Source organism: Anoplopoma fimbria, chromosome 19 (assembly GCF_027596085.1).
Source record: "Anoplopoma fimbria isolate UVic2021 breed Golden Eagle Sablefish chromosome 19, Afim_UVic_2022, whole genome shotgun sequence".
NCBI classification, from domain to species: domain Eukaryota; kingdom Metazoa; phylum Chordata; class Actinopteri; order Perciformes; family Anoplopomatidae; genus Anoplopoma; species Anoplopoma fimbria.
In genome coordinates, this window is record NC_072467.1 from 15468953 (window position 1) to 15496015 (window position 27063).

At 40.7% G+C, this 27063-nt stretch overlaps 2 protein-coding genes across 4 annotated transcripts in view; one reads left to right on the forward strand and one right to left on the reverse strand.

Moving 5' to 3' along the window:
• Window positions 1-2085: 2085 nt before the first annotated feature.
• Window positions 2086-2728, forward strand: LOC129107944 (C-C motif chemokine 4-like). The gene is made up of 3 exons (XM_054619555.1): window positions 2086-2312; window positions 2402-2528; window positions 2635-2728. Exons 1-3 carry the CDS (start codon window positions 2249-2251, stop codon window positions 2726-2728), a joined length of 285 nt encoding a protein of 94 aa, XP_054475530.1. The 5' UTR covers window positions 2086-2248.
• Window positions 2729-4237: 1509 nt separating this feature from the next.
• LOC129107812 (septin-7-like) overlaps window positions 4238-27063 on the reverse strand; it is a 57199-nt gene continuing 34373 nt past the window's right edge. For all 3 annotated transcript variants that reach the window (XM_054619369.1, XM_054619370.1, XM_054619368.1), the window contains 10 exons: window positions 26553-26653; window positions 26302-26436; window positions 20071-20188; window positions 19664-19756; window positions 18380-18476; window positions 10266-10317; window positions 9645-9770; window positions 9350-9485; window positions 8390-8535; window positions 4238-6956 (listed from right to left, as the gene is read on the reverse strand). In XM_054619369.1, coding sequence (XP_054475344.1) covers window positions 6917-6956; window positions 8390-8535; window positions 9350-9485; window positions 9645-9770; window positions 10266-10317; window positions 18380-18476; window positions 19664-19756; window positions 20071-20188; window positions 26302-26436; window positions 26553-26653 — 1044 coding nt within the window. In that variant the 3' untranslated portion in view covers window positions 4238-6916. The remainder of the gene's footprint in view (window positions 6957-8389; window positions 8536-9349; window positions 9486-9644; window positions 9771-10265; window positions 10318-18379; window positions 18477-19663; window positions 19757-20070; window positions 20189-26301; window positions 26437-26552; window positions 26654-27063) is intronic.

Consider the following 27063-nt stretch of genomic DNA (forward strand, 5'->3'; position numbering starts at 1 on the left):
TGTGTCTGTTTGTAGTTTGTATGCATCTCTCTGTGGTTTTGAATCTGTTTGTAGATGTTTTTTGTCTCTTTGTGGTCATTTTGTTTCCCTTTGTCATTGATTTGCGTCTCTTTGTGGATGCTTTGCCCCTTTTCATAGTCGCCGTGAGTCTCTTTGAGCTTTATTGCAGCTGTTTTTCATCTCTTTGTAGTTGTTTGGTCTCTTTTTGTCTTTCTGTGTCTCCTTATTGTGGTTTTGAGTCACTTTGTAATTGTTTTTGTCTTTTAGTAGTTATTTTTTGTCTGTGGTTGCTTTGTTACTTTTTGTAGTCATCCTGTGTCTCTTTGTCGTTGTTTTGTGTCTCTTTCTGGTCATTCTTTGTCCCTGTGTTATTGATTTGTGGCTATTTGTGGTTGGTTTGCCCCTTTTCATAGGTGTTGTGAGACACTTTTTGTTTTATTGCAGCTTCTTTGCATCTCTTTGTGGTTGTTTTGGTCTCTTTTTGTCTTGTTGTATAGTTGTTTTTTGTCTGTGGTTGTTTTGCCCTTTTTTTGAAGTCGTTTTGCATCCTTTTTTAGTTGTTTTGTGTCTCACTGTCGTTGCTTTGTGTCTCTTTGTAGTCATTCTGTGTGTCTTTGTGGTTGTTTGGCCCCTTTTGTAGTAATTCTGAGTCTCTGTGAAGGTGTCTGGCATCTTTTGGGAGTTGTTTTGGTCTTTTTGTGTCTCTTTGTAGTCGTTTTCTGTTTCTTTGTGGTCATTTCATGTTGCCTGTGCCCAGTAAGCAGTTACATAATATGTCGATGCAAACCTCTACACTGATTTTGTCAGTTTAGATTCTCAGATCCAGTTTTCTTTTGTTGGTGGATCTACCTGCTATGTGGAGCCAGGGCAAAAACAAGCTGCTGGGCCAGTATTCACACCACATTCCTCCTGCTCTCTGTGAAATGTCTAAAGTATTTCTATGCTTTCCTCTCTAGAACACCTTGACAAAGATTTTCAGTTGGATAATTTCATTAAATTCATTAATTTACGAGTATGCATTTAAGAATTATCAGCACTAAGGTGTGAAATAAAGGTCTTAAAATAGATTTTGACTATAATCTATAATCTCATAGGGGCTTCATTATCAAGAGATGAATCAGGATCCATCTTAAAGCTAGGGTTGGTAGTCATTTTCAAGAAATGTTTTACAACTTGACAGCAATCCATAAATCAAATGTTCTGACAAAAACCTGTTAAGAGCCAGTCCAATCCTTTCATTCTGCCTGAATGTCATGTTGTCTTTATTTAACTGAACCCTTCGACAATGTTAAGTAATTCAAAGAAAATATCTGGTTCTTTAAAAAAAAGTATAAGGTATAATAAGCCTGTGTACATAAAAACATTGAGGTACACGTTTACTGCAACTTCTAAGGTGCATTTTTGTGAAAGAAACATCCAATAGCAGGGTTTAAGATTCTGTTTATTTTTTTAATCATATAAATCAGTTACAGATTAAATTCATCTTTTACGAATTTTCTACCTTGAATGACGATGTACAAAGTTATAGTGCATTCCATGGAATCCATCAAACGTTTTGACTAGCAAACATTGTGCATGCCTGGACATTCTGAGTGCATTTGGGTTGTTTTTGAAGCATTGCTGCCATCTGCTTCTGGGAATGTAAAGGATGAAATGTTAAAAGCTCATCTCATGAGTAAACTAAACAATTAGCCAACTATTTTTGAGAGAGGACAACATTTTTTATCTTTTTAACTAGTTTTATACAGACGTTTGTATAAATTCTCCATGAGTGTGACCCCAGGTTGGAACCACTAAACTTAGACACTGTCCCTTCAAACTTGAGTACATTCTTTATCTAAATAAAAAAGTGTTCATGTAGTGTGTCTTTGACGCTGTTGAAAACGTACTGAATGATGAAATTAAATGCCATGACAATCTTTCCCCTCACTCAAAATACACCAAGATGTAAAGATAAACGCTGAGTTTCTGTTCTCTGAGTGTGGGAAGCTGATTTTAATCTTTACAACAAATCTGCAGCCAGTCCCTTTGCTGTCACTTCCCTCCCCAACTAGATAACAGCCGTCGTTCGAGTGTCTCTTCGTAGTGGAAGTTCTGAGTAGGTGTCGGGGAATTCTTGCCCACGAATGTCTGATATCATACATTCGGTTCCTCAATGGACAGGATTTATATCGGACGCAGTGTGAAGAGTTGATCACAGCAAAGGGAGAAGAAGAACATCATCACCACCATCATCTCTGACAGCATCATGAGGACTCTCTGCTTCACTCTGGGCCTGCTGCTGCTCACCGCCTGCTGCTGCAACGCCATGCGTGAGTCATCTGTGACTGTTCCTCATCATCTTTACAGTTTGTTCACAGATGGGTCTGTGTTGACTTTGTCCGTCTCACCTTCCTCACAGCTAAAGCTCCACAGTACAACACAGCGCCTGGAAACTGCTGCTTCAAGGTCTCCACGCACAGTTTGCCATTAAAGCGTGTCTCCAGCATAACCAAGACCCACAGCTCCTGTCTGAAGCAGGCTTTCATGTAAGTTTGTTACACTTTTCTTTTCATTTTTTGTCACGGGAACTGATGAGATGATGAATAGAAAGATGGAAAACCTACAGACAGGTGTTCTCTTTATGTTTTACAGAGTCAAGACTATCAAAAGGAGACAGATCTGCTACAGTAGAACGTTCCAGTGGGCTATGGACGTCTACGAACAGCTGCACAATAAGCGGCACTGAAGATGTATTATCGTATAATACTGTGATTAATCAATGCCTGGATTTGCAGGCCAAACATCATCTTTGTATTTTAATAAATGTCTTAACTTTATTGCTGGCTATGTGTGTTAAGTACAGTAGGTATAGGGTTAGAGAATGGGTCTCAGGTTTCAATTTAGACCTGACTGCACCTACCACACATTCTGAATGTCCATTGGAGCTCTTAATGGGCAGGTGGCACCTTGCATGGTAGCCTCTACCATCAGTGTATGAATGGCTGAATGACATGTAATGTAAGAGCCCTTTGAGTGGTCTTAAGACTAGAAATACACTTTAGAAGTTCAGGTCCATTTACCATTCACCATTCTTTCTACCCAAATTAGTGTCTGACTCATGTATTTTACTTTCTGAAACGTTGATGGTCAAGGGTTGGTTAAGTTCAGTGGCGGAGAAAGTTTTCTAGCATGCAGGGCAGCCTTCATGTCAGTGCATCTCGTTTTTTCCACTGGAAGGGTTTCTGAAAACGAACGTCATCATGTTTTATCCACCGTAAAGGGCACTGTATCATGGTGATACTATGAATTTCGAATTTAGCACCTCTACAGCAACCCAATATACTAGTGGCCACAAGGGGCACCAGCCTAGTGTAAGGTAGTTACTGTAGAGGAGAGTCTTGAGGTCACAGAAGTGACTCAGTAATACAGACCAATAACTATGTCAAGTAAGCAAAAATTCGCAAACATTTAGCTCGATAACTGCTCATACCAGACAAGGAAAAGTTGAAGCAGCAGATTCTCTAGGTTTATGGATATGAGCAGTGTTGCCTTTTTTTTTTTTCCAGAGACTGGTATGGTGTTTACACACTGCTCATTTTGTTCACAGTATTCATTCAGTCTCTCGTTAAGGGTCAGTGCTGTTTCACCAATGTGATGTTCCTCACAGCTATAGTGTGTGTCACACACCACTTATGTGTAGAGTTTTGATTTAAGATTATTTTGACAGGCAAACTGTTTTGGAGATCAAATATGCATATGCTCAGTGAACGGGTACATCAGCTGTGAAGAAACTCAGTGTTTCATCACAATTTTCTGATCTTTTCCTGCAGGGTTTAGTCTCCACATTACCTCCACCAAGGGCGTTTTGTGATTCTCGAGTTATGGCCAAAAAATTGTGTTTTGTGTGGTCACATGACTTTGGACCATCAAATTATAATCAGTTTGCCAAATTTGAAGAAATTTCCTCAAAGTGTTCTTAAGATGGAGACGGACGGACAGCCGTAAACATAATGTCTCTCAGGCAAAAAAAAGCTCTGTCATGCTTTTAGGATACGGCCTGCAACATAAAGCGCAGTTCCCATTTACGGTGTAGTTTTTTTCTTTTTGATAATGTTGAACCAGAACAGTGTGTACCAATACATATTTACATATTTGTGTTTAAAAAAAAAATCCCCATCCAGAGATATTTTAAATGTTTGACCCCATGTTAAACGATTCATTTCATGAGTGTGATAAAAAATATCATGTTGGGCGTTAAAGCATAACCATGTCAACTTTAATATTAATAATGTACAGTTAGAGAGAGAACAAAGAAGAGAAGCAGTAAACAGTGTACACATAAAAAAAATGAAAATATTACAAAAACAAAAAAAGTCCACCTAAACTTATCTATCTTAACTTGGTGTTATTGGAAGTGGTTCACAAGCATTTCAAAGAAAAATTCACTTATTTTTAACTTGCTTTTCTCCGGACTTAAAAGAGAAAATACATAATAACAGAGCGGTCCTGAGAAAGTGTACTCATTGGCATAGATGTATACGGTATATGTGTGCGTAAATAAACGTATTGGAAATGCATTGGTGTATTCTTAAGACAGGTTTTACATAATAGTTCTGAGTACAAGTTCTTTTGTTATTCCTGGCTTATAATAGTGTGGGGAAAAAAGAAAGAAAAAAAAAAAAAAGGCCACTGAACAGCCTCCTGTATGTACACAATATAAGCATTTCCATCATGAACTAATCCATACAGGTCATATTTGAAATGCTGCATGAAGTTTGCAGTCGATCTGAAAAACGGTACTAAAATAACAGATTACTCTGTGAGTGGTTTGAGAAAACTACAAGGGTTTTAAGGAGCTGTTCTTCAACCTTACATATAGTATTATTATTATCATCATCATATGAAAATAAAACATGGGAGCTCTTGGAAAAGGTATATTAAAGGTTCCAATGTGTCGCAGCTCACTGCTTTCTGACGTCTTTACAGATTCTGTAAGAGACGGTTGATGATTGGTTGCGGGAGGAAGCGGTTATGTATGATATTCGATAAGTGAAGTCGGAGACAAAGCTATGGCAGAATTGGCAAACTTCTCCAAACTTTTATCTTCGTGTGGAGTCCAGGGAGAGAGGAAGGGTCACGGGAATATTTCAGCTTTTTGATGAATTGTCCCTTTCACACAAAGGGAAATTTATTACAAAAAAGCTGGACATCAGGGTTCAGATCTATGACGACATCCATCACTGAAATCACAATATAAAACATCTTTGTAATCACTGTGACCTGTAACGTGGTAGACACCGATGAAGCTTTTGCATAATGTCTTCTATTTAAATAGGAAACACACACACAAACACACACTGCAATGACAATGTTATGTTGCACACAGTTCGGATCTCCCTCAGATCAGACAGCTGACCTCTCTGACCCCAAACCCAGCATTTAAAGGGGCAGTGTCTAGGATTGGGTGGCATCTAGTGGTGAGGTTTGCAGATTGCAACCAACTGATTATTCCTCTGCTCATCCTTCTGTTTACAAAACTGTGTAACGGAGCCACAGAGTAAAAACTGTGGTAATGCCGTTAGGCTTGCTCGGAGGTGATCCATGCCATAATAACACTATTTCAGGAGCAACTGGATTCAGACGGCTACAGGTGGGACCACGGTTTTGATGCTGTGGCTAATGTTACCTCAGTTTCACAAGCATGTCAGAGAACTACGGTGGCCATGAGGTGACGTTTAAACGTAAAAGTTTCTCTCTAGAACCAGGGTTTGGTTTGTCGGTTCTGGGCTACTGTCGAAACATGGCGGTGCAACAAGGCGGAGTCCATAGAGAGGACCCCATCCTATGTTGATAGATAGATCCAGAAAAATGCTACACACTGGCCCTTTAAGAAAACACACCTGCTCGTACACGCACTAATGTAAATCCTGCCTAAAGGCCCGGTCACTGCAATATTTAAACAAAAACCCTTCGATAAGATAATTGGCTTGTAAGGGCGCATTTTCACATTGAGCTTGGTGAACTCTAAAAGAACAAATGAATCTCCTCTGTCAGACCCAAAAGAGGAATGGTTTGTAGACAGTTATGAGAGAGGAATTAATGGTACATATATGTTTAAAAGCAATTTATGGAACAAGAAGTTTGCTTACAGAACAAGAAGTTCCGTTAGCTAACTTGTTGCAGTATACTCAAAAGAAGTACTTGTACCGTCTATTGAGGAGTAAACATGAGGTAATAAACCCCCATGCTGAGAAAATAGAAGTACTAAATAGCGCTAGCATGCTGGCGGATAGCTAACAGTTAGCGGTTAGCTTTACTTTTTAGAGAAGGCTTGCTGATTGATCCCCCTGTGCCCGGGCCTCTGCTGTCACCTCATTCAGTTACCTTCACTCACATACGCTCTCCCTTCCTTAATGAGGTCTTTATGACTGTTTTACTGTGTACGCACTTTTCGAGCGTGGAGGAGAGAGGATGGAACGTCTACCTGCAGATCTATGGAATATATCTAGAGATTACACAACTACTACATGTGTACACATGGCTATGCATGGTCCCTGCCATGTGTTACTTCCGTACTGTAGCTCAGAGGAACTCCAGCTTCTCCTCTTTGTCAGGAAATATAGGAAAATAGAATTTCACAAAAACATGCGTTCCCCGTGAAAATGAAAAAGGTTTCAACGGATACGGTAACGAACCTGCTGAGAGCACGTGGACTGTTTGTGGGCATTTGCATGTGTGTGTCTGTATATGTGTGTGTGGAAAATGGCGCCCGTGTCACAACGTGGTGCGTGTTAAATGTAACACGGAGGAATGTGAGTGTTCTGTATGTTTGGGTGTTTGTATGTTTGGAGGGCCACAGTACATGTGAACTTCAGAGGGGGATGAAGAAAAATATGGAGTTTGTGTAAAAGTGAAGGAAACAGGTCGCGTCTCTTCAAAAGATTTTCCCTTTCTTCTTGTTCTTTTCCATCGTCCTGTGTGACAAACGAGAGAAGTGAGAACGTTACTTCACAATGTTGTACAACTACATGGAAAATGTAATTGAAAAAACTGTAGCCATATTTAACGGTCAGGTCAACCAAGTCACCAAAAAATTAATAGCAGCTTTTCTCATTTTAGAAGCAGATTTATATGTTTTTTTGGCGATCTTATAAGCAAGTGGTTTCACTCAAGGACCTTTTACAAGATAGAGAACACAACATAATAATAATTCGATGTAGCCCTTTTTACCCTTGTGTTTCCACATTGCATATTTTTCTGAGCGCCAACATTTTCTCCCTTTGTTCCCAATGAGAGAGAGAGAGTGTAAGTGGGCGCCTAGAGAGAAAGCATTCCACCCAGCTTCTTTTCTCTGAGCGCTCCGCCTTTTTTTTTTTTTTTTTCGGCTGGTCGGAGCGCTGCAAGTTGAAAATCTCTGAACTTTTCAGAAAAAGCTCTAATGACGACACAATAGAAAAGATGGAGGATAAGCTTGATTTGGCAGTGTCTGTCTACATACACTATCATAAAGAAGTCTGAAACGCCCGTTTGTGGGAAAAATCTAAGGAGTTGGGAGGACACGTTCCCTCCGATGTATCGTCCTCCTCAGATCGAGTGGTGATGAGTTGGTTCCTACAAAGTATCGGGTAAGGCATCCTCTGGTTGGTGCTTAAGCAATGGGCGATGCTAGTCTATCATACAAATGTGGGTAGAGCGGTGATATGTTGTCAAGATATTGTTGTCGTAGAAACATTTAAAAAAGAAGCGCCAGAAAAAATATCCTATGTGGACACAGGTCCTAAGTTTTGTGGAAGAACACAAGACATATGTATACGAAGATATTACACATGTAATGAACATGCTTGAAGAGTTATAGATTGGTTAGTTACGAATGTAATCAATTAAAAAAAAAAATCTGTGTAAACATGAACCTGATCAAAACTAAAAGGCAAACTGTCAATCTTCAGTGGGACTACTTTCTACTAAGAACATAGTGCATATGACACTAGCTCACAGTCAGTCAATTGTTATGTTCAACTTTCTTTAAAGCACACAGGAAAGTCCATTTACCTCCACCATAAAGGCCTTTTTTCACTCTAGATTTATTTGAACCTTTTTTATTTATTTAAAAAACTTAAAATTCAGAGACAGTATTACTTCATATCCATGGTGTGTGTTTGCTTGGATATAATAGTTTCCATTAGATTTTGTGCCAAATGAGGTGACGATAGTACATTATGTAATTCCATGTTGCACACAGGTAGACAAAGTAATGGAAATGAACTAGAGTTAATGGTTATTTTTAGAAAAATCATGCCAACAATATTGTCAAAGGACATTTTGTCACATGTGTCAATCAGAAGACATGCTGCAGACTTAACAAATACACTATGTTAGTCAGCTGTTCACAGGTAGGACTGTTACTTACTTGGATGCGTCCAGTTTCTGTTGCTCCAGGATTCTCTGCTGAGCCTCCCAATTGGCCTTCTCGTCCTCATACACTCGTCTCTTCTCCTCCAGCTCTTTGTACTGCGCCTCCAAGTTCCTCTTCATCTGCTCGTGGCGTCGCTCCAGCTGAGGGTCAAAAGGTTAGAGGGACTCAGTCTCAGGTTGTATGTTTCCTTCAATAGCTCGTGATCAGCTAGCTTTGTTTTGTCAAACCACAATTTCAAAGTATAGAGTGTAATTTCTATTGGTGACCTAAATAACCATTGCTTCAAGCCTCACTGGGTTTTCTCTTTACCTACAGTTTAATACTGGTTCATTCATTTAGAATGGCAAATATTCTCGCAGTGTAACCGACATCTATGATCTAACACAGGTTACTAAAATTAGAATCGTGTGGCCAAGGTACAAATAATTTGTGAGTATCAAACAAACATATTTATTACTTTTCTTTCATGGAAATTTGTAATTTACATGTGTAACTATTATATCTCTAACAGATTCTCAAAATTGCACCAAGTTAAAGGAGCTTTTCTCACATAAAATATCAAAGTCGTCCCAAATGTTCTATAGGGTTGTTCCTCCACGCCCTTTATGGACTTGCATGTGTTACAAATTGTGAGCTTTATGTCTTCTTCACTCACGCTGGAAGAACTTCCACACTGATGACAAGTCTGTGTGTGTCTGTCTGTGGCGCTGTGTGTGTGACCGGCAAAAAATCTGATATAATATTGATTTATTTGGAACATAAATCAACATGAGTTCTTGGAAAAAGCCACAGTATAGAGCTGCAGATGAGTCATTTGACTTTAAGAGGTTAATTAATTGAATCCTGTTGGAACGACGACTTGAATGATGACAGTGAAAAATAATATAAACTCATCATATTCCCACCACTTATCATCTTTCTCTTTCTAAGACACACAGTGATCCTCAAACCCACCTCGGCCTCTGAGTCCTTCAGTTTCTGCTTCTTCTCCTTGACCTTCATCTCAAAGACCTGTTCCATTTCTGCCTCCATCTTCTTCATTTTCATCACGTGTTCCCTGCGCTCCTCCTCCATCTGGGCCAGGGGACTCCTGTGGACCACAGCGAAGTCAGAGGTTAGTTGGGATTTGTTTTGTTCACCTTTAATAGAACTTAAAAACATAGGGAAAGGAAAGTTGTATCCATATGTAAAGTAGTGTTTTCCTATTCATTAGAATGAGAGGAGCAGTAGTTTAGCGACTGAGGCGTACTTAGTGAGCTGTCCCTTGGTCTTGGAGGTGTCCACTCCGTTACAGGTGACGGCAGCCAGTTTCTTACTGCGGTAATTCTCATAGTGGACATTGTTAGTGACGTCCTTCAGATCCTGCATATGGGTCCTATGGAAAGGGAAGAAGAAGATACAAATCAGGTGCCTGAAGGAGGATGAGGAGAAAGGAAGAGGAATGGAATAGAAGAGATAATCCCAGAAGAAAGATTCAGCTCATGTATAGATAGCTGCAGGAATGATTCCGAAAAGCAGAAAATTATATTTGTTTGTTTGCCACAAAGTTTATTTTGTGCAATAATCAAAAATCCAATGTTAAAGTTTCATTGGATTTTTGTGGAGGGTACCAGTGTGATGCTAACTTCTTGGTTGATTTATGAAAATGCATCATCCCTGCAGCTCTCTATGAGGGAACAAGCTATTGCTACAAAAGAAAAGCACATATATCAAACTTTGACTATTGCCACATCTGAGACTATATAATGCATTTACAGTGAACTAATGTGGGCATGAGAAGGACTTGGTCGGCCTCTAGTGGTCTCTCTGGGTGAGACATCAAGTTGAAATCCGAAGATGAAGTTTGGGATCTAATGTCCAGCTGTTTTACCTGATCAGCATGTTGCGCAGCACCGTGAAGTCGCAGTGTTCCCCGTTCTCCACTGAAACACACAGGGAGAGAGACACGCACAGATCAGAATAACTATACATGAAACAGTGAATAATCAGCCTGTCTTACAGGTGCTAATTAACTGAAAAGAACTCTGTGTAAATTGGGTGTGTCTCTGGCTATGTGTTCACTTTATGCAGCAGTCCCAGCAGAAACAAACTTTACTGTGTTTTTGGTGAGTAGGATCATGACTACTGTGTTACTTACATGATAAAGCATATACAGTAATGGTAATATAGAGGAAACTATTATTATTGTTAATAATCTCTATGTAGACCTCATGGTACAGAAACACACAGACTGTAAAGTTCATTCACTCATTCATTCATAGGTTATAAAGGTAAGGGTGTATTGAGAGACGTGACAGTATAAGGAGGCATTGTACAATACGAGTAGTAGTAGCACATTTACAGAGCACAAAGGGCAGAGGGACATTAGGCCATAATCACATAGGACGTTTTTTTTCATTTCAGCATATGGCTTACATTCTGTTTTTCATCTGCTTTTTGCCTACGACAAACTTTAAAAGGCCACAGTGCACCAGCTAAGTATGCTTCAGTGGTGGCTGCTGGTTTGAATGCATCTGCAGAGGCCCACGGTCTACGATTGTACATGAAGCGTGTTTGAACTGTCCACTAACGCGGCTCAAAGCTGTATTAAAAGATGTTTGGCCACTTGTGTTTACAGCTTGTAGAGCTTACCCCAACACTAGCAGTGTTCCATTCTATGCAAACTTTTAAAATGTCGCAACAGGCGCGTTTCCATCAACTGGTCTGGAGCGAATTAACTACTCTAGGCTGAATTTATCCGTCAGAAATTGGCGGTATGGGCTAGGCTACGCCTTCACCATTAAATGGAGTTGAAGAAAAAGTAAAGGTTGCGAACCGGAAACATAAAAAACAAGTTGCAGTGGCTGATCCACGAGAGGAAATTGAGAGAGGTCTTCAGTAATTTGTTTCAGTTGGACAAGTTTGAATTTCCTTCATGTAAGCTGCCATAGGCCATGTTTCATGCTGTCTGGTTACAAAGACAATATATATAAATATATATGTCAGAGAAGACGCAGACAGAAGTTAAATTTTTGCTAGGTCAGAACTAATTTGGCAAAGGTGTTTCCATATCCCGTTTAGTGCATCAACCCTTTTCAGAGCATTAAAACTTTTTGGCGCAATTGCAGACGTTTTATTAAATTTGCCGTTTACATCTAGCATTTCTAACGCAAGACTTCAAAATGCGCATAAAATATGCTAATGTAACGCTGCTAGTGACACATTACCAGCTTAGAAAGTTACAACAAACGTGATCAGTAGCAGCAGATGCAGAGCGACTTTAGCATTCATTTGGAGTCGTGTTTCTTTTCGTGTTACATTTTTTTGTGTTTTTGTCGCGTTATATTTAGCATTTGGATTTTTGAGTTACGACCAACAACTTTTCTGGTGAGGCAGCAGTTACCTCCAAATTTTGATGAGTTCATCTTTGATTCCAAGGGGAAAATTTGAAATAAATTTGCTCGAGTAGTTCAGAAGATATCGCATTCACAAGAAAGGGACGGACGCAAGGTCATGGTGATCTTTGACTGCCAAAATTCTGAGCAGTTCATTTTTGAGTCCAAGTGGACAATTTGAAGAAATTCACTTCAGGCATTTCCAGAGATATCGAGTTCATAATAATGAATCGGAAGGACAACCCGAAAAACATAATAGCCTCCTATCTGATCACAGCCTTTCACTGTTGACGCCACATAGTTAGAAGAGTTCTTGGTCAGACAACTGAAAACAGATCTGGTCTCATTTCAACATGCTACGGTTAGGTGATTGTGAGTTTTTCATCTTAACAACAAAGACATGGGTACAAGGTCAGATGGGATTCTGGAAAAGGACCGCTGATAAACTGCTGCTGGGGATGTACGTGGTGGATCTCCTGCCTCCTCTTCGTCAAATACGCTGGTCCGTCCTTATTGGTTAGCCTCAGCCCCGCTGGCAGTCAATCGTCATCAGGGGAGCGAATAAGGAGGACACCTTACCATTGATGAAACTTAAGAAGTCCCGCCCCTTGGCCTCCCAAGCCAGCCATTGACCTTCTGTCTCTTCTAGAGGAGGGAGTTCTGACGGAGGGGGAGGGGTACGGGTTTTCAGTTACTGTCTGCGCCGAGCTGGGGGGGAGGGGCTAAATCTGGGTCTGGAGCAGCTGGGTTTATCATGGCTCAGACATGGCCCGGTTTCGAGCCCAGAACCGGCCCGTGTTTGGCCCAGATTCAGCACCAGATTTGGCCCGGATCAACACCATAGCCTGCATGTGTCCAAGCTGAGTGACTAAAGAGTGCAGGGCTTTTAGAGGGAGTGTGGTGGTTGGAGGGCGGGGTGTTATATGGGGAATCTAGGCATGACCAGCTGGGGGTGCAAGTCTCAATGAGGGAATAAGTGGAGGTCAAGGGTCGTAGGAAAAAAAAAAAGATTGTAACTAATAGCATACAGATCTTATACGTTGATTAATGGCAGAAAACACCTGATCTCCAGTTTCTTTAAAAAAAATAAATAATAATTTCTGTTTTTTATTCGTCAATCATGGACTTTAATGGAAAATGATGTCAGTCCATCAGGTGTTTTGAGCCTGAGTGCTTTACCTACTAGCAGTGTGTAGTTAGGCCATGATGATGATGAACCGCACTGGTTTAATGAAACAAGAGCTCACAACTACTTCAACCACATGTTTCTCCGTTAAAAGTCTTAAAATTCCAGATATGCTAAAAAGCCATGATTCCAAACCACGTTACCTTGATGAAATAAATTAGCTGCTAACATGCCCTTATGGAAAACACTAACTCAGCATTAATTGCTCATGAATCTGTAATGAATCTATATGCGATGCATTAGGATGGTGGACCCCGGCTCTTTGGTCTAGTGATACAACAAGGCCTGTACAGCGTTCTCGACCCTGCACCAACACAACCAATTCAACTCTGGCACAACATGGCGAGTTGAATCGTGTGGCGAAGCGGGACTGAAATGAGACGTGCATCGGCACAGGACACCACGGGAGCAAAGAAGGGAACCACAGCGTTAGAGCGATGTTCTTATTGTAGCTTCAGCACAAAAAACAGCCTCTAGTTTTCTCCATGACTATTCACAGCATCAGACCTGGGGAGACGGGTTAATATGTGGAGGCTTTTAAACCTGCTGATAACACCAGGCGGATTTTGAGAGATGTGTCAATTAAGCCTCATTAAACGCTGCACCTTGCGGGATAATTCCTGTTTATTGCAACCTTGGTCTTGTTTTTGGGGAATTTGTGTCATTATTCTTACAAGTAATGAAAATATTATACTCCCTAAGTTAATTGCCTAGATCTGGGTGCACATTAAAAAGAATGCTGATGCAAGAAACACTAGCAAGTCAGAAAGGTTTTCAACCAACCCACAAGAGAAATTAAAGACAAATGGTAAAATTGTTACCCAAACTGTTTAACATCTGTACATGCTGTAGTTGCCTTGTACAATGAGGGATAATTAGCAGAGTTGCATGTGTGCTCACTTGCAGTGTTACCTGCAAATTAAGTGGTTTGGATTGGTCATTCCCAAATTAGGGTTGGGTTCGGTCATTCCCAAATTAAGTAGTTTGGATTGGTCGCAGGAGATTTTATTAGGGTTTCCAAAATATGTCTTTTGGTCTCATTTATAAAGTATTTAAAATGAGTATGTATCCCTGTAGTGACTAACTGAAAGATAATAGGCAAAGCTATCAAAACAAGACCCAAGTTGTAAAAGACTGGAATGATCCTTTAAAACATACAGTGAGGTTGTCTTATGGGTTGACTTTTGAATTAAGTGCTAAAAACACAGACAAGAAACATAATCATTCATGTGTCCCTCTGGTAGATTACAGGCCCCGTAGTAATATCTAGAATTAACTAACTGACAATAGGAAGAGTGGAGACGGTTTAAATATTCCTTTGAATGAGGAATACATTAAAGAAAGTTGGAATGAGACAGTGATGCGATTTGGTTTATATAGTGGGTTTTGCTCTGGTGTAGCCCGGTTCGTCTTTCCCTTTGGTGGGGGGTTGGGTTTTGAGCACAATGTCTTACAGTCTAAAAAGTGTGAAGAAGAAAAAGCTTACTGTAGTTGTTTAAAGGGATGATAGTACAGATTGACAGTTTGGTTCCAGAGATTGGTAGGATTTACATTTGAGCACAACAGATATTTCATTTTTGAGGTAGCAGCCGATCAACCAATGAATCACTACATATCTGCCGATATTTACTTTTTAACATTAACAACATTTTTGAGAAGGATCCCTTAAAAACAATCTAGATATGTATTGAGCCAGACATTTTATCATCCCAAAATGTAAACATTTCTATTCCTTATCTGCTACCATATAAATCACTACCAATGTAACTGTTATTAACTAAAATAATCCAATATTACCAACCATACTCGAATATTGGTAAGGCTAATGGTATAAGGATGAAAGAGTAGGGCATCGAACCACCAAGCTATAAACCCTTTTACAAACAGTGATGTCGTACGTAAGTGTGCGCACGCAGTTTGGCAACGGAAGTACAGTGGAGTGCAACAGCTTGTCAAGCTATGTAAGAACATAACCAACAAAGACACTGAATGCTGCCTTAACACCTTGATTTTCCAGATCCGTGTTCTATCAGTGAGTGGGTAGAATACATTATCAAGTGGCCAAATGTTAAGTGGAAAGGTTTATACATGTATTTGGTGGAGAAACCTAGCGTCTAAAGTTATACCAGAGAGACATTATGAGCTACAAGTCACGAGATGATCAACTCTGTTATCTGTGTTCATGTAGAGAACGTCAAACACCATGATATAGACTCAAAGGTTTGACTTTATTTAGTTGCTAAATGGACGCTATAAACAGTCCAGTGGTGGTCAACACGGTTAATAACTTGCAGCTGTAGATGACGCGCTGTTTCGGTTCAACCAGTGACCGTGTTAACTGGTAACTCAGGGTCGAATGCGTTGCTTGTAATGATGGCAGCTGTGGAAAAACCCAACAGAACAAGGAGATGTCCTCCTAAAAGCCTTCAATCAATTTTTAAATATCTGTGTTTATTATCTACCAACCATTTACTTTAGTTACTACGAGCAACCACGGACCCATTCGAGTGAACAGGGTCACTCGTTAAACTGAAACACTTGTTGTTCTGAAACGGTCGTGAACCTGAAGAACCTAAGTCAGCTTTTGGAAGATCGATTCTGACAACCGAACGTGCAACAGACATGTTGCTGATTCAATGTTTAAAGCTTGCTAACTTGTCTGGATGGCTGGGGCAAAATGCCATTCCTGTTGTCAACGCGGAATATGCGACGCATATTTTTGATGACGTCGGCTGTAGCATAAGAGCTATATACTGCTGTTGTGTGAATGGACTTCTGTTTGTTCATTGTTAAAATATTTGTTGGTATGGTATGGTAGTGTCCCAGGCGGATGGGACACTACCATACAAGAGTCACACGTGGTATCCCATTCCAAAATAAACATAATATCAGCTACACTGAGTAACCAATATTTAGTCTTCAAAATGTCTTATTAATATACTATATTATTAATTGCCACTAGAGCCTTCTTGTAAAAGGGAAGTCTCTTTAGTGGCTCATTTAGCATGGTGTAAAGTGTCAGCAAAGAGCAATGGGACCAACATTCTACTGAGTACACGTGAATGATTTCAGTGTCTATGTTCTTTTGTATTTCAAGATATTATACGTTCACATTTGAACATGTCCATGTTCTTCCTTGTATTCAAATGTTTTCCAAAATATGGTGTATTTCAGCACTTCAGAAAAAAATTCAGCCCAAGTCTGATCAGAGCATTGGTTTGACCATCAGCCTAATGATGAGACAGCACAGCAACAGAAAAGTGGAGGGAAAGGAAGGGATGGAGAGTTTGGGGGACACTCTTGAGGAAGAGGAGGAGTAGGAGGAGAAAATGAGGCTGAACTAAAGTGAAAGATGGTTTTGTTTACCAAAAATGCCCTCTGTCAGTCATGGAAAAGAACAGACAAAGAAAAAAAGAAAAAAAAGAGAGAAAAGAAGGAATGAAAAAAGTGAAAGACTGATAAACGGTCAACCACAGAGCAACAAAGGTATAATAGTTTATACAAAGATATATACAACATATCATCTTTCAGAGGACTTTACAACAAAGGAAAACTAACACACCAGTAGGACCAACAGCAGTTCAGTATGGGAGGTGATACTGGTATGTGCTTACTGCAATACTGAAACAATATATCCCATAATGCACTTTACCTATCCTCCTTTTTTTCCAGAATCCCTATCAGGGTCAAGTCAACGCTACTAGAAGGACTGTGTGCGCGTGAGTTTGTGTTGAGGGGAAGACAGTTGGGAGTATAAGGTTACAATGTATTAGCAGCCTGCCAGGTAATTTTAAACTTGTCAGAATGTAAACATTTCTTTAGGAACGTGTTGCCCTCATTTATTTCCAAATTCTAACAAAAAAGCAGAAAACCCTCTCATTAAAAGTGGAAGTTCTTTCTTGACCTTATCAACTTGTATGTAATCAAAGGTTCTAAATGCAATCTAATTATTTAGCTAATCCCAATGTCCAACAGTCGTTGTCACTGTTAACCCTCTATTCTCCCCTATCAACTTACCCTCTGTGACTCAAAAGCCTCAAAAGGCGTTCTGCAGCATGACATGGGAAAGTTTAAAAAAATGTCATCTCTATGCAAAAATGTACAAAACTGTACCACTTAACTATTGTCTGAACATCGACACAGTTGCATGCGATAAAAAAAAAGAAAAAGAGGATTCAGACTCGCCGTATTATTTACATCCATATCTGTCCAAAATGTCCTCACTTTATAATTTTGTCCTATTAGACATTTGGGGGTAATTGCCATAATTAGCATATGGATTCTCGACTTATGGCCAAAAACATGTTTTGTGAGGTCACAGTGGCCTTAGACCACCAAAATTTGATCAGTTCATCGTTGATCCAAGTCGATGTAATGGTCAGATTTCAAGTTATTCCGCCAAGGTATTCCTGACGTATCACGTTCATTAGAAATAGGTCGGACACGAGTTCACAGTGACCTTTGATCACCAAATTTTAATCAGCTCAACCTTAAGTCCAAGTGGACGTTTGTGCCAAATTTGAAGAAATTCCGTCAAGGTGTTCCAGACATATCACGTTCACAAGAATTGGTCGGGCATGTTCTCGCATCCCTGAGTTCAAGTAGAAGTTTGAGCCAAATTTGAAGACATTGTCTTAAGGCGTTCCTGAGATAACAAGAGAGCGGGATGGATATGAGGTCACAGTGGCCTTAGACCACCAAAATCTGATCAGTTCATCGTTGAATCCAAGCGGACATTTGTGACAGATTTGGAGAAGTTCCCTATTATTGCGTTCCTATTGCATTCATAATCATATTGCAAGGCATAAAATGGAGCCCAAACTGAGACTAAGCTGACCACGCGTTACCTTATTAATGTGATCAAATGTGTCTATCACCATTTGTTTTTCTTACAAATCCAATAATAATGAAATGACCAAATTATTCTAAAATCAAAAATCTTTTGCTAGACATGCCTATCAAGCTCCAGCAAGTGTTTTAATATCATGTGCTATGTGGCACTTATTTCCTACTTAAAGAGGTTGTATTTGTTCATCAACTCATTGCCAGTCAAGAGTACATTTTGACAAGTCATTGTATTACCTGGTAGTTAATACATTCAGTGGATACAGGGTACATACCACACTCTCAGGAATACCATGCATCATTTGTCATGATAGAGATAACACTGTGACTGCTGGACTTTCTCAAACACGTCAACTTTCAAACGCCCACATACATCAGCCTGTCTCTCACACTGTCTCATTGTCTGGCTGTGGTGCAAAGACATAGTGTGACTCAAATGTCTTTCTGGAAAACTGCCAAAAACAAAACCTAATCATTGCCACCTGTGTACTTTCCAATCATAAATGCTTCTTTTCTGGTTTCGGCCACAAATTGGTAGCCGTTTCCCTCTTTTCTTGCAGTGGACCTGAGTGAACCTACCTTCCGCCACGCCCCATGGGTACTGGCGACCTCTGACCTTCTTGCCATTCACCTCGATCACCACGTTACTGCCGACCACTGCCAGTGGCATCTTCTCCTGGATTGGAGAGATAAACAACTTTATTTTACTGCTAAGAACCGCTGGAAGCTAAAAGACTCCTTTGTTCCTCAGTGCTGCATTGGTCACTTCCTGTGGCAACTGACCCATAGCTGTTATCACAGTTTAATTTGTGTTAATTGCGCGGATCTTTGGGTTGGGATATTCATGTCTGCTGACATGCTTATTAGTATTTTTACTTTCAAATTTTCATCCAGTCTAAGTGCAACTTGAATACTAGCTAAAACTCAGATTCAAATATTTTTAACGTGCCAAAAAGTGGCACAGCAACATGTATCCATGTGTCTTGGGTACCAAGTTGGTGCTAAATGCTTGGTAATGTAGGGACTAAATACAAGGTTATAATCAATTACTTTCGCTGGCATGCAAACTGCTAACACACCAGCAGGCCAGGAACAAGCAAGCAATTAGCAATTTTTATAAGGTTGTTTATCACTTCATTCAATAGTCATGATATGGGAAAAAAAACATTCCAAGCTAACTACCTTGTTAACTGTAAGTTATCAAGATAGTTCCCTCTGTTGCTAATGAGAACATTAGTTCAATCAGTTTATAAAAAAAAGTAGCTTTTTTTGAAGAGCAGTTTATAGTCCTATACAGCAGGCTTTAAAATAACTGGATGGTACAATGTAGTTTATAAGCTACAACAGCGTCCTCCATCTTGGACTCTGTTCCTTATACGCTAAGCTTGTGGTCAACTGGCCGATTCACATGTCAAAATTCACATGAGATGAATTTTAAATGTAGGTGTATTCCACCGCAGATGCTCAATTGGAATTAACTGATTACTGTCTACAATGCGATCTACCTATGTAGATAAGAATCGAAGACAATTCTTAGTTTCAGGTTATTATATACTAATGAAAACATAGTTGTTCATATTATATTTCGTTTCTGCCAATAGATCCCACTTAATCCTGAACACTGGCCCTAAAATGCTCCTGTGACAGGACCTTTAATCATGTAAATGTCACTGATGGTCGACATGATGCAGGTGAAAAATGTTACCACATGCACTATGCTTGCTCTTACCAGAGGCGGCGGTTACCGGGGCAGAGTTACATAGACAACAATCACTAGTAAAAGTTCTCAATGAGCACGTCTACAAAGGAGATTGTCAGCCCTTAAATTCATTTCTAAATTATGAACAGGATCGTGTCCATTACCTTAATCTTTCGGACGAGCTTGTTGTCCTCGTCGTCCTCCGTGTCTGGGAATTCATAAATTTTGATTTTGTGCTCCTGTATCTCTTTCATTATCTGACGAAAGGAAATAGAAAACAGAATCAAACGTATGAAGTACAGAATACATGTCTGCATACAGATCAAAAAGGGATTTTCATTTTTCTTGAAGGTTTACAATCTTTCATGTTTTTCGCTTGTTTTTCTGGGAGTTAGATTAATACCATTGTCATGTCAATGCATGAAGTATGGTGCAAGAGCCAGGAGGTAATTAGCCTAGCTTAGCATAAGCCTGGCTCTGTCCAAAGTTCAAAAATATGCCCACCAACAACTCTTATTAACATGTTGTATCCCGCTTCTTTTATCTGCACTCAAACATAATCATTAAGTACCTGTTTTTTAAAAAGCTGGCACTCCTCTGGGGTCAGAGTGTCGGCTTTTGCAATAAGAGGGATGACATTGACTTTGTCGTGGAGTCTCTTCATGAACTCGATGTCCAGCGGCTTCAGACTGAAGGACAGACAGAAAGAAAAAACATAAGAAAAAAGCGACTGAAGCCAACAGGTCCATTCATCTGTATACCATTCAAACTGTGGGATACTTGCAACCGTTTTCCACTTGGCGGTTTCACACTGATGATTTCATCTTTGCTCATAATTGCTCACTTTTGGATTCCTAGTCTTTGAGTCAATGTTTTCACTTGAATGGGTTTTTGGTTAGATGCCTGAAATAAGGTTTGTTGTTAACACGTGTTTAGGAGATTAACAAGTTGCTGGTGCACGATCTTTTTATTTTAATAATAAATTAATAAAAAGTTGATAAATGCACATCTTTGTATTTTTTGATACATTTTGTTTTAAAATGTTAAGAAAGCAATGTTTAGGTTACGCCTGATGTTGTCTCACATAAAATAATGATCCCTGTCTCTTCCACACAGTGAGGCATGCTGCTTTTTTAATTAAACACTACTACGGTTGCTAACAAGTGGCTAAATGAGACTACAAAATGTCATCAATTTGACAAGTCTGCCTTCACAACATCGTTGTGTTTTTACTTGCACTCAGGTGACCGCGGCTCGATTCCTGTATAGCCTAAAGTTAGCTTTTTCTTCTGGCGATTGTATATCAGATTATCTTGATGAATAAAAATGTGTAAGTATCATGAACTTTTTTTTGCCACAGAGCTTATTTTCTGCAATAACCAAAAATACAATAGAAAAAAAAAAACTTCCTGGTTCGACTACAGAAACACATCATCCCCACAGCACTCACTGGCCCAATCCCAACACTAGCAGACTCTGAGGGTTTAGGGCTGTCCCTCTGTTAATCGTTGAGCGTTTGAGGGTTCTCTCTCAGACATATTGAGCCCTCTATGAACCCTTTCCATTAATCCTAATTTCCGCAGACTTTGCCTGAGGGAATTACCCACAAATAATAACGTCACGTTAAACACTGGGTCCCCAGTGAAAGGCGGAGACTTTAAAAAAAAAAGAAAAAAAGGTAAACAAAGAGGATGGCACATTGTTGTTCAGTCTGGCATATTAACATAAACTTTAAGGATTAAAGATGGAACATAAAAACAAATGAAATCAGACGAATGGAAGCAGAGATTATATTCCACAGATTAATTCATTCATTTTGTTTTTGAAGCTGTTTTGACAAAATCGAGTAAATAGATTATTTTGACAATTACCTCTCATCTCCTAAGGTAAAAGCCTGGAAGACATTTAAATCGGGGACTAAAAAGTATAAAATAAATACCCACAATTGTAAGTGACATTTTGTGAAGTCGTCATGGTAACGCGATATATCGAAGCAAAGTGCTGTCCCACTCGTATTTAGACCATTTCAAGCCCTTGCGATCTCTCACACCCAACCATTTAACAGGTGATGTCAGTTAAGTCTCTGAGGGTTCAGGGTTTAAGGTCTTAGTTAAGCTCCGCCCTCCTCATCTCTGAACATGACACGCTCTCATAGAAAGACGACGATGACTGAAAATCTAGGAATTAGCTTGTGGTCGATGACAGTGGAACCACTTTGTGGGCCAGCAGCCGCGTCTGCAGAAGAAGAGTTTATTCAGAGTATATTCATGAGAAAGAATCCAAAGGAAAGTGCATGAGTTTCCAAAGTGAATGCAGTTAATCAGATCTCCAGCAGAGGGCTGACTCAACCCATACAATACATGGAGCCCACAGCAAATACACAATGGAGCCGGCTGAGAAAAGACATTTTGTCTCACACGTTCTTCTTCTGTGGTGACAACCGATGGTTTTGTCAAGAGAAATGTCTTTGTAATACAGTGTGTGTACTGCATGGGAGAAAATGTTGCAAAAACATAACTACATTGTTGAATACCTGCATCCACTGGTGCCTATATGAATGCAATAATGTTCATTCATGTGCACTAAAGTGATGCGTGCTATGTCCGGACATAGTGTTGCAAATGTGTGTGTGTGTGTGTGTGTGTGTCTGTCTGTCTGTCTGTCTGTCTGTGTGTCTGTGTGTCTCTGTGTGTGTGTGTGTGTGTGGTGTGTCAAGGGGATGTTGAGATACTCATCCCAGGAATGCAGAAACACAAAGAGGGCAACGGAACAGCTGTTCACTGGTTCACTAGTTCACAGAGACAGAGAGTGTGTATGGACGAGCTGGTGAGAACGGGGTCAGGTTGGTGCACGATCCAGCAACATCTAGAATCTGGTCTCAGATAAAAACAGGAGTCAGACTGTCTGTTCTAGGGAGATTGAAGTAACTGCAGGAGATACTGACAAAAGGAGTTCAACCAGAAACCGTCTCTACAGCAATGTGTCAAACTGGCAGCACTCACTGCTGGTTGGAGCCGTTTCCCTGCCTTCTCCCTGCGGTAGTCTCGGGGTATAAAATATCACAGAAGGGCTCAGCTCGGAAATGCGAGCGTGCAGTTGACTTCTAACGCAGGAATTTATGGGATTTACAGTTTTACAGCAACACGTCGGGTGACTTTTGGAACACGCAGACTGAGATTCTCCAGCTGCTGCAGAGGTTTTGAAGGTCTGTTAGGAAACTATATTTGACTATATAGACTGAGAGGAAAAGCGCAATTACCCTTTATATATATATTCTCTCTGGGTTCTACGGCTTCATCCCACAGACCAAAGATATGCAACTTAATTGATGTCTCTAAATTGTCCATAGGTGTGAATATGATCGTGAATTGATGAACGACTCTAGGTGACTTTCTCATGAATGGCGATCAGTCCAGTTTGAACCCTGCCTTCACCCAATGTCAGCTGGAATTGGCTCCAAGTCTTTAAATTATTCTCATGTTATTTTAAGGCCATAAATATAATTTACTATTTATCAATCATGTCTCATACTATTACACTCTGTGTATTGATATGCCCCGATCACCTAGCCAAATTCCTTTCTGTATCTGATTCCGAGAGTTTGCTTCGAGCTAAATGCTAACATCTTCATGCTAACAGCCTAGCTGATGGAGTTTCTGGTGAAACAGGTCATATAGAGACATCAGTATTGCATTGAGACTGATTCAGAACCAATTGAAGCTCCTAACAGTAACTAAAGCAACACATTCACCCAGTCTGTGGCTGCTGCTATTAAATTAATGTAGTTTCAGACATACCGCATGTGACTCATCACTATAAACGATCTCGGGAAGATTTGAATCCATGAAGATCAAACTTGGCTGGTGCTGCAGCTATACTGACAAACAGGGAATGTTCTAGTGATGGCAAGTGAAAACATGCACGCACGCACGCACACACGCACGCACGCACGCATCTGAGACGAGACAGAGTGTGTTTGTCTCAGATGAGAGGCCTGCCTCTGTGAGCTGCTCTGAGCCTCCGCTCTGATTGGGCGATTCAGTGATGGAGAGCAGGGCTCTACTGAGCATGAGCAGAACTGGGTTATATAACCTTTGTGGGTCACATATGCTGGCTGGCAGCCCCTTCGTCTATGGCACACACACAAACACACAGGTTTGCTTCAGCCTCGGCTTGCATAGCTTGAAGGAAGTTGGATTTAAAAAGATAGACTTTCCCTCAATGTAGGGGTCTATAATCAAAAGAGTATGCAGGTTTTCATCCCACTTTAAAGCTTCACCAATCGACTTCACCGACTGTTCGTTAATAACAACTTTGAAAATATATATAGACTGGCAAAAGGAGCCTCTTTACCAGAGCAAAACCATCCTCCCACCTGCCAACTGCTGCCTCTAAAATGCAGCCTACAAAATATTTGACAATCGCTTGCTTAGAACTGTCTGAAGCTATAGCATTTAGACACTTCAAGCTTCTTTAATCAATATTTTATTTTAACAATGAATCAAGTTGCTATTATAAATGTAAAAGGGGTCGCTTGTAGCGACCAGGCAGCAACCTTCTGGTAAGTGAAGCCATTGCTTAAGAGCAGGGGTCAATTGCGGCCCGCTTGACCATATTTTGTGGCCCCCACCTTAATATGAAAGTTTAATGTTAGTGCGGCCCGCGAGTTTTATATGAATGGCACTTTACAGTGTTGTGTGCGGAGCTGAACGAACCTACCAATCACGGTGGGTATATGGCTCTCGGGGGCGGGACATCGACCGGGCTTGATGCAAGCAGAGAAACATTCTCAATGAGTGACAGTTACAGCAGCATTGCCATGGAGAGTGACAGCAGCGTTGCCATGGAGAGTTCTCTTTTCCGTGCCTGGCTGGCTGCCTCGTTTCTATTAAACATTAATAGAAACATTCGTCCCAGCGCTGCGTTCACAACACCTCCAAAAGAAAGTTTTTTAAGTTGCTGCCCAGCGGGACATTATACGTGTATATGTCTCTCTCTGACAAAATAAATCAAAGTGATGCGTACGCGGCGAGATAAAAGAAAAGTAAGAAAATAATGTAGCCTAATGTGGTCTGCAGTCACATACCGACACCTGTCCGTCGGCAAGTAACAGTCCCCGATAAAGCAGAAGAGCTGCTGAGTTTGTGTCCAATGCACGGCCGCACCACAGCCAAGGATATATTTCAGGAGCTGTGCGAACAGACTGGTGGGCATTACCACGGATGGAGCCCCGTCTATGACCGACTGGTAGCGCTGGTTCAAAGAAAGTTAGAGGAAAATGCAGATCCAGCAGTCGTTCTGCACTGCATCGTACACCAACAGGCACTGTGCAGCATGTCATGTCTGTTGTCCTGAGATGTATCAGTTACATCAGGTCCAGGAGTTTACAGCACCGCCAGTTCAGGGCCTTTTTACAACATATGGTGATGTACTTTACTTTAGTAAAAGTACATCATTTAGTAGTGTCCTGAAGAGATTTTTTGACTTAAGAGCAGAAGTGAAGAAATTCATGGAAGATGACAGAATGGATGTTCCTGAACCTGATGATCCAGGGTGGGTTATGGACCTTGCATTCCTAGTGGACTTAACACAGGAGCTGAACATCCTTAACCTGAAGCTCCAGGGCCCTGGTCAGCTTATCACTGCAGCTTATGAAAATGTGAAAGCCTTCTCCGCTAAACTGAAATTGTGGAAAACTCAGCTTTCTGTAAAATATCTCAGCCATTTCACAACATGCAGGTCTCTTGTGGAGGAGGGCACAGCCTTCAGTGGTGGTGAATATGCCTGTGCTAGTGAAAACCTTCTGCAGGAGTTTGATCAGCGTTTTGCTGACTTCAAGGCACGCTGTGACACTTTCCAGCTGCTTGCTGACCCCTTCTCAGCTGATGTGGAGAGTGTCCCAAGTATGTTGCAAATGGAACTTATTGACTTGCAGTGCAACAGTGATCTAAAAGCTAAATTCAGAGAGGCACAGGGAAAAGCAGACATGACTGGACAATTCATGAGAGAATTACTTCCATCCTTCCCTGAGCTGTCAAAAATGTTCAGTCGGGTAATGTGCCTTTTTGGAAGCACGTATCTGTGTGAAAAACTTTTCTTGACTATGAACTTTAATAAATGCAAGTACTTAGTGATGCCCATGTTGAAGCTGTACTCAGAGTTTCTACTGTAACCTTGATCAGGGCAAATGTTGCTCAGCTGTGTGAGCAGAAGCGCTGCCAGGTCTCTGGCAAGAAATAGAATAAAGCACAAATGTATTCAGGGATTGTATGTGTTGGTTCAGTGCAATGTTTCAATAAGTTATTAAAAACATGGAAATAAAAAAGTAAATTTTCAAAAATATTGCGCTTTCTTGTAGTGCTTGAACGTTGAAGTGGCCCTCCTATGAGACGACAATACCAGCAGTGGCCCCAAGCCAAATTGAGTTTGAGACCCCTGCTTAAGAGCCTTAAAACCTGCATTCTCTCTACTGACCAGCAGAAGGCGACTCCTGCGGGTGCAACGGCCAAAATGCCGAACTCGAGGCCTTAAAACTGCCGTCAAATAACCAACAGGTGACGTCACGAGGACGTAGTCTTCGTGACGTCACCTGTTGGTTATTTGACGGCAACAGATTTGTCACCAATCTAAGGCTATCACCTGAGTCTATTGTTGACAAGTCGCCATTGTTTTGGTTATTTTACTGCCCCTAACTTTACTGTTCCGATTCATGCTCACTGCTTTCATCAGTATAGTTTCAAGCGGCAGCTATTTTCCTCATCATCCTCCTCATTTTATCAGACCTTCGTCTCATCAGACCTACCCGTGTCCAGAGGGCGCTATGAAGTACAGGCAGCAGTGGACTCGGTTGTCTGGCATGGACCGGCGGTTCACTCTCGACTCGGCGTTCAGGAAGTCCTCGCACTTGCTGTCAATGTAGTTAATGACCGGCTGCCAACTGGAAGGATGGAGAAAAAAATATCAGAGCAGAGAAAAAAAAGAGGAGAAAAATCACAGATCATAAGATCATTTGGTAACTTGGTAAAAGGCCCTGATTACGCCAATGCTGCTCACCAGTTGCTGTTATCCACTGCATCTCCAAAACCCGGAGTGTCAACGATGGTGAGTGTCAGCTGGACTCCTCCTTCCTTTACCAGCACTTTGGACTGCTCCACCTGAAACACACCAACATTTGCACCGTTTGGTACACCACCGACCTGAATCACAGCCTATTCCTTACTTCGGAATCAGAGTTTCTTTCTGCATTTTTTCTGGATTCAACCATTTGTGAATACTCAAGAATACACTGTGGCAACGCCAACGTGCCCACACACACTGCCCTGTGTGTTTCATTAAGAGACACTATCCTCTCCCATCCAGGGCGCTGAGGATACATCGTGGCGCTGTAAGTGCACCCACACAGCCGTTTGGGAGATTCAGAGATACCAATATGTGTGAGGATGCTCAACATATTAATTTTGGGGAAATTTTGAGCATCAGACACTTAACGTTCTGGAACTTGGTGAATTTTTGGTGAACAAATTAGTGCCTTTTCTACAAATATTATCTATATAATATCAATACT

Coding starts and splice junctions, on each gene's coding strand:
- LOC129107944 (XM_054619555.1), top strand. CDS start 2,249: ATGAGGACTCTCTGCTTCACTCTGGGCCTGCTGCTGCTCACCGCCTGC. Junction 2,313..2,401: donor CTGCTGCTGCAACGCCATGC/GTGAGTCATCTG, acceptor CCTTCCTCACAG/CTAAAGCTCCACAGTACAAC. Junction 2,529..2,634: donor TGTCTGAAGCAGGCTTTCAT/GTAAGTTTGTTA, acceptor TATGTTTTACAG/AGTCAAGACTATCAAAAGGA.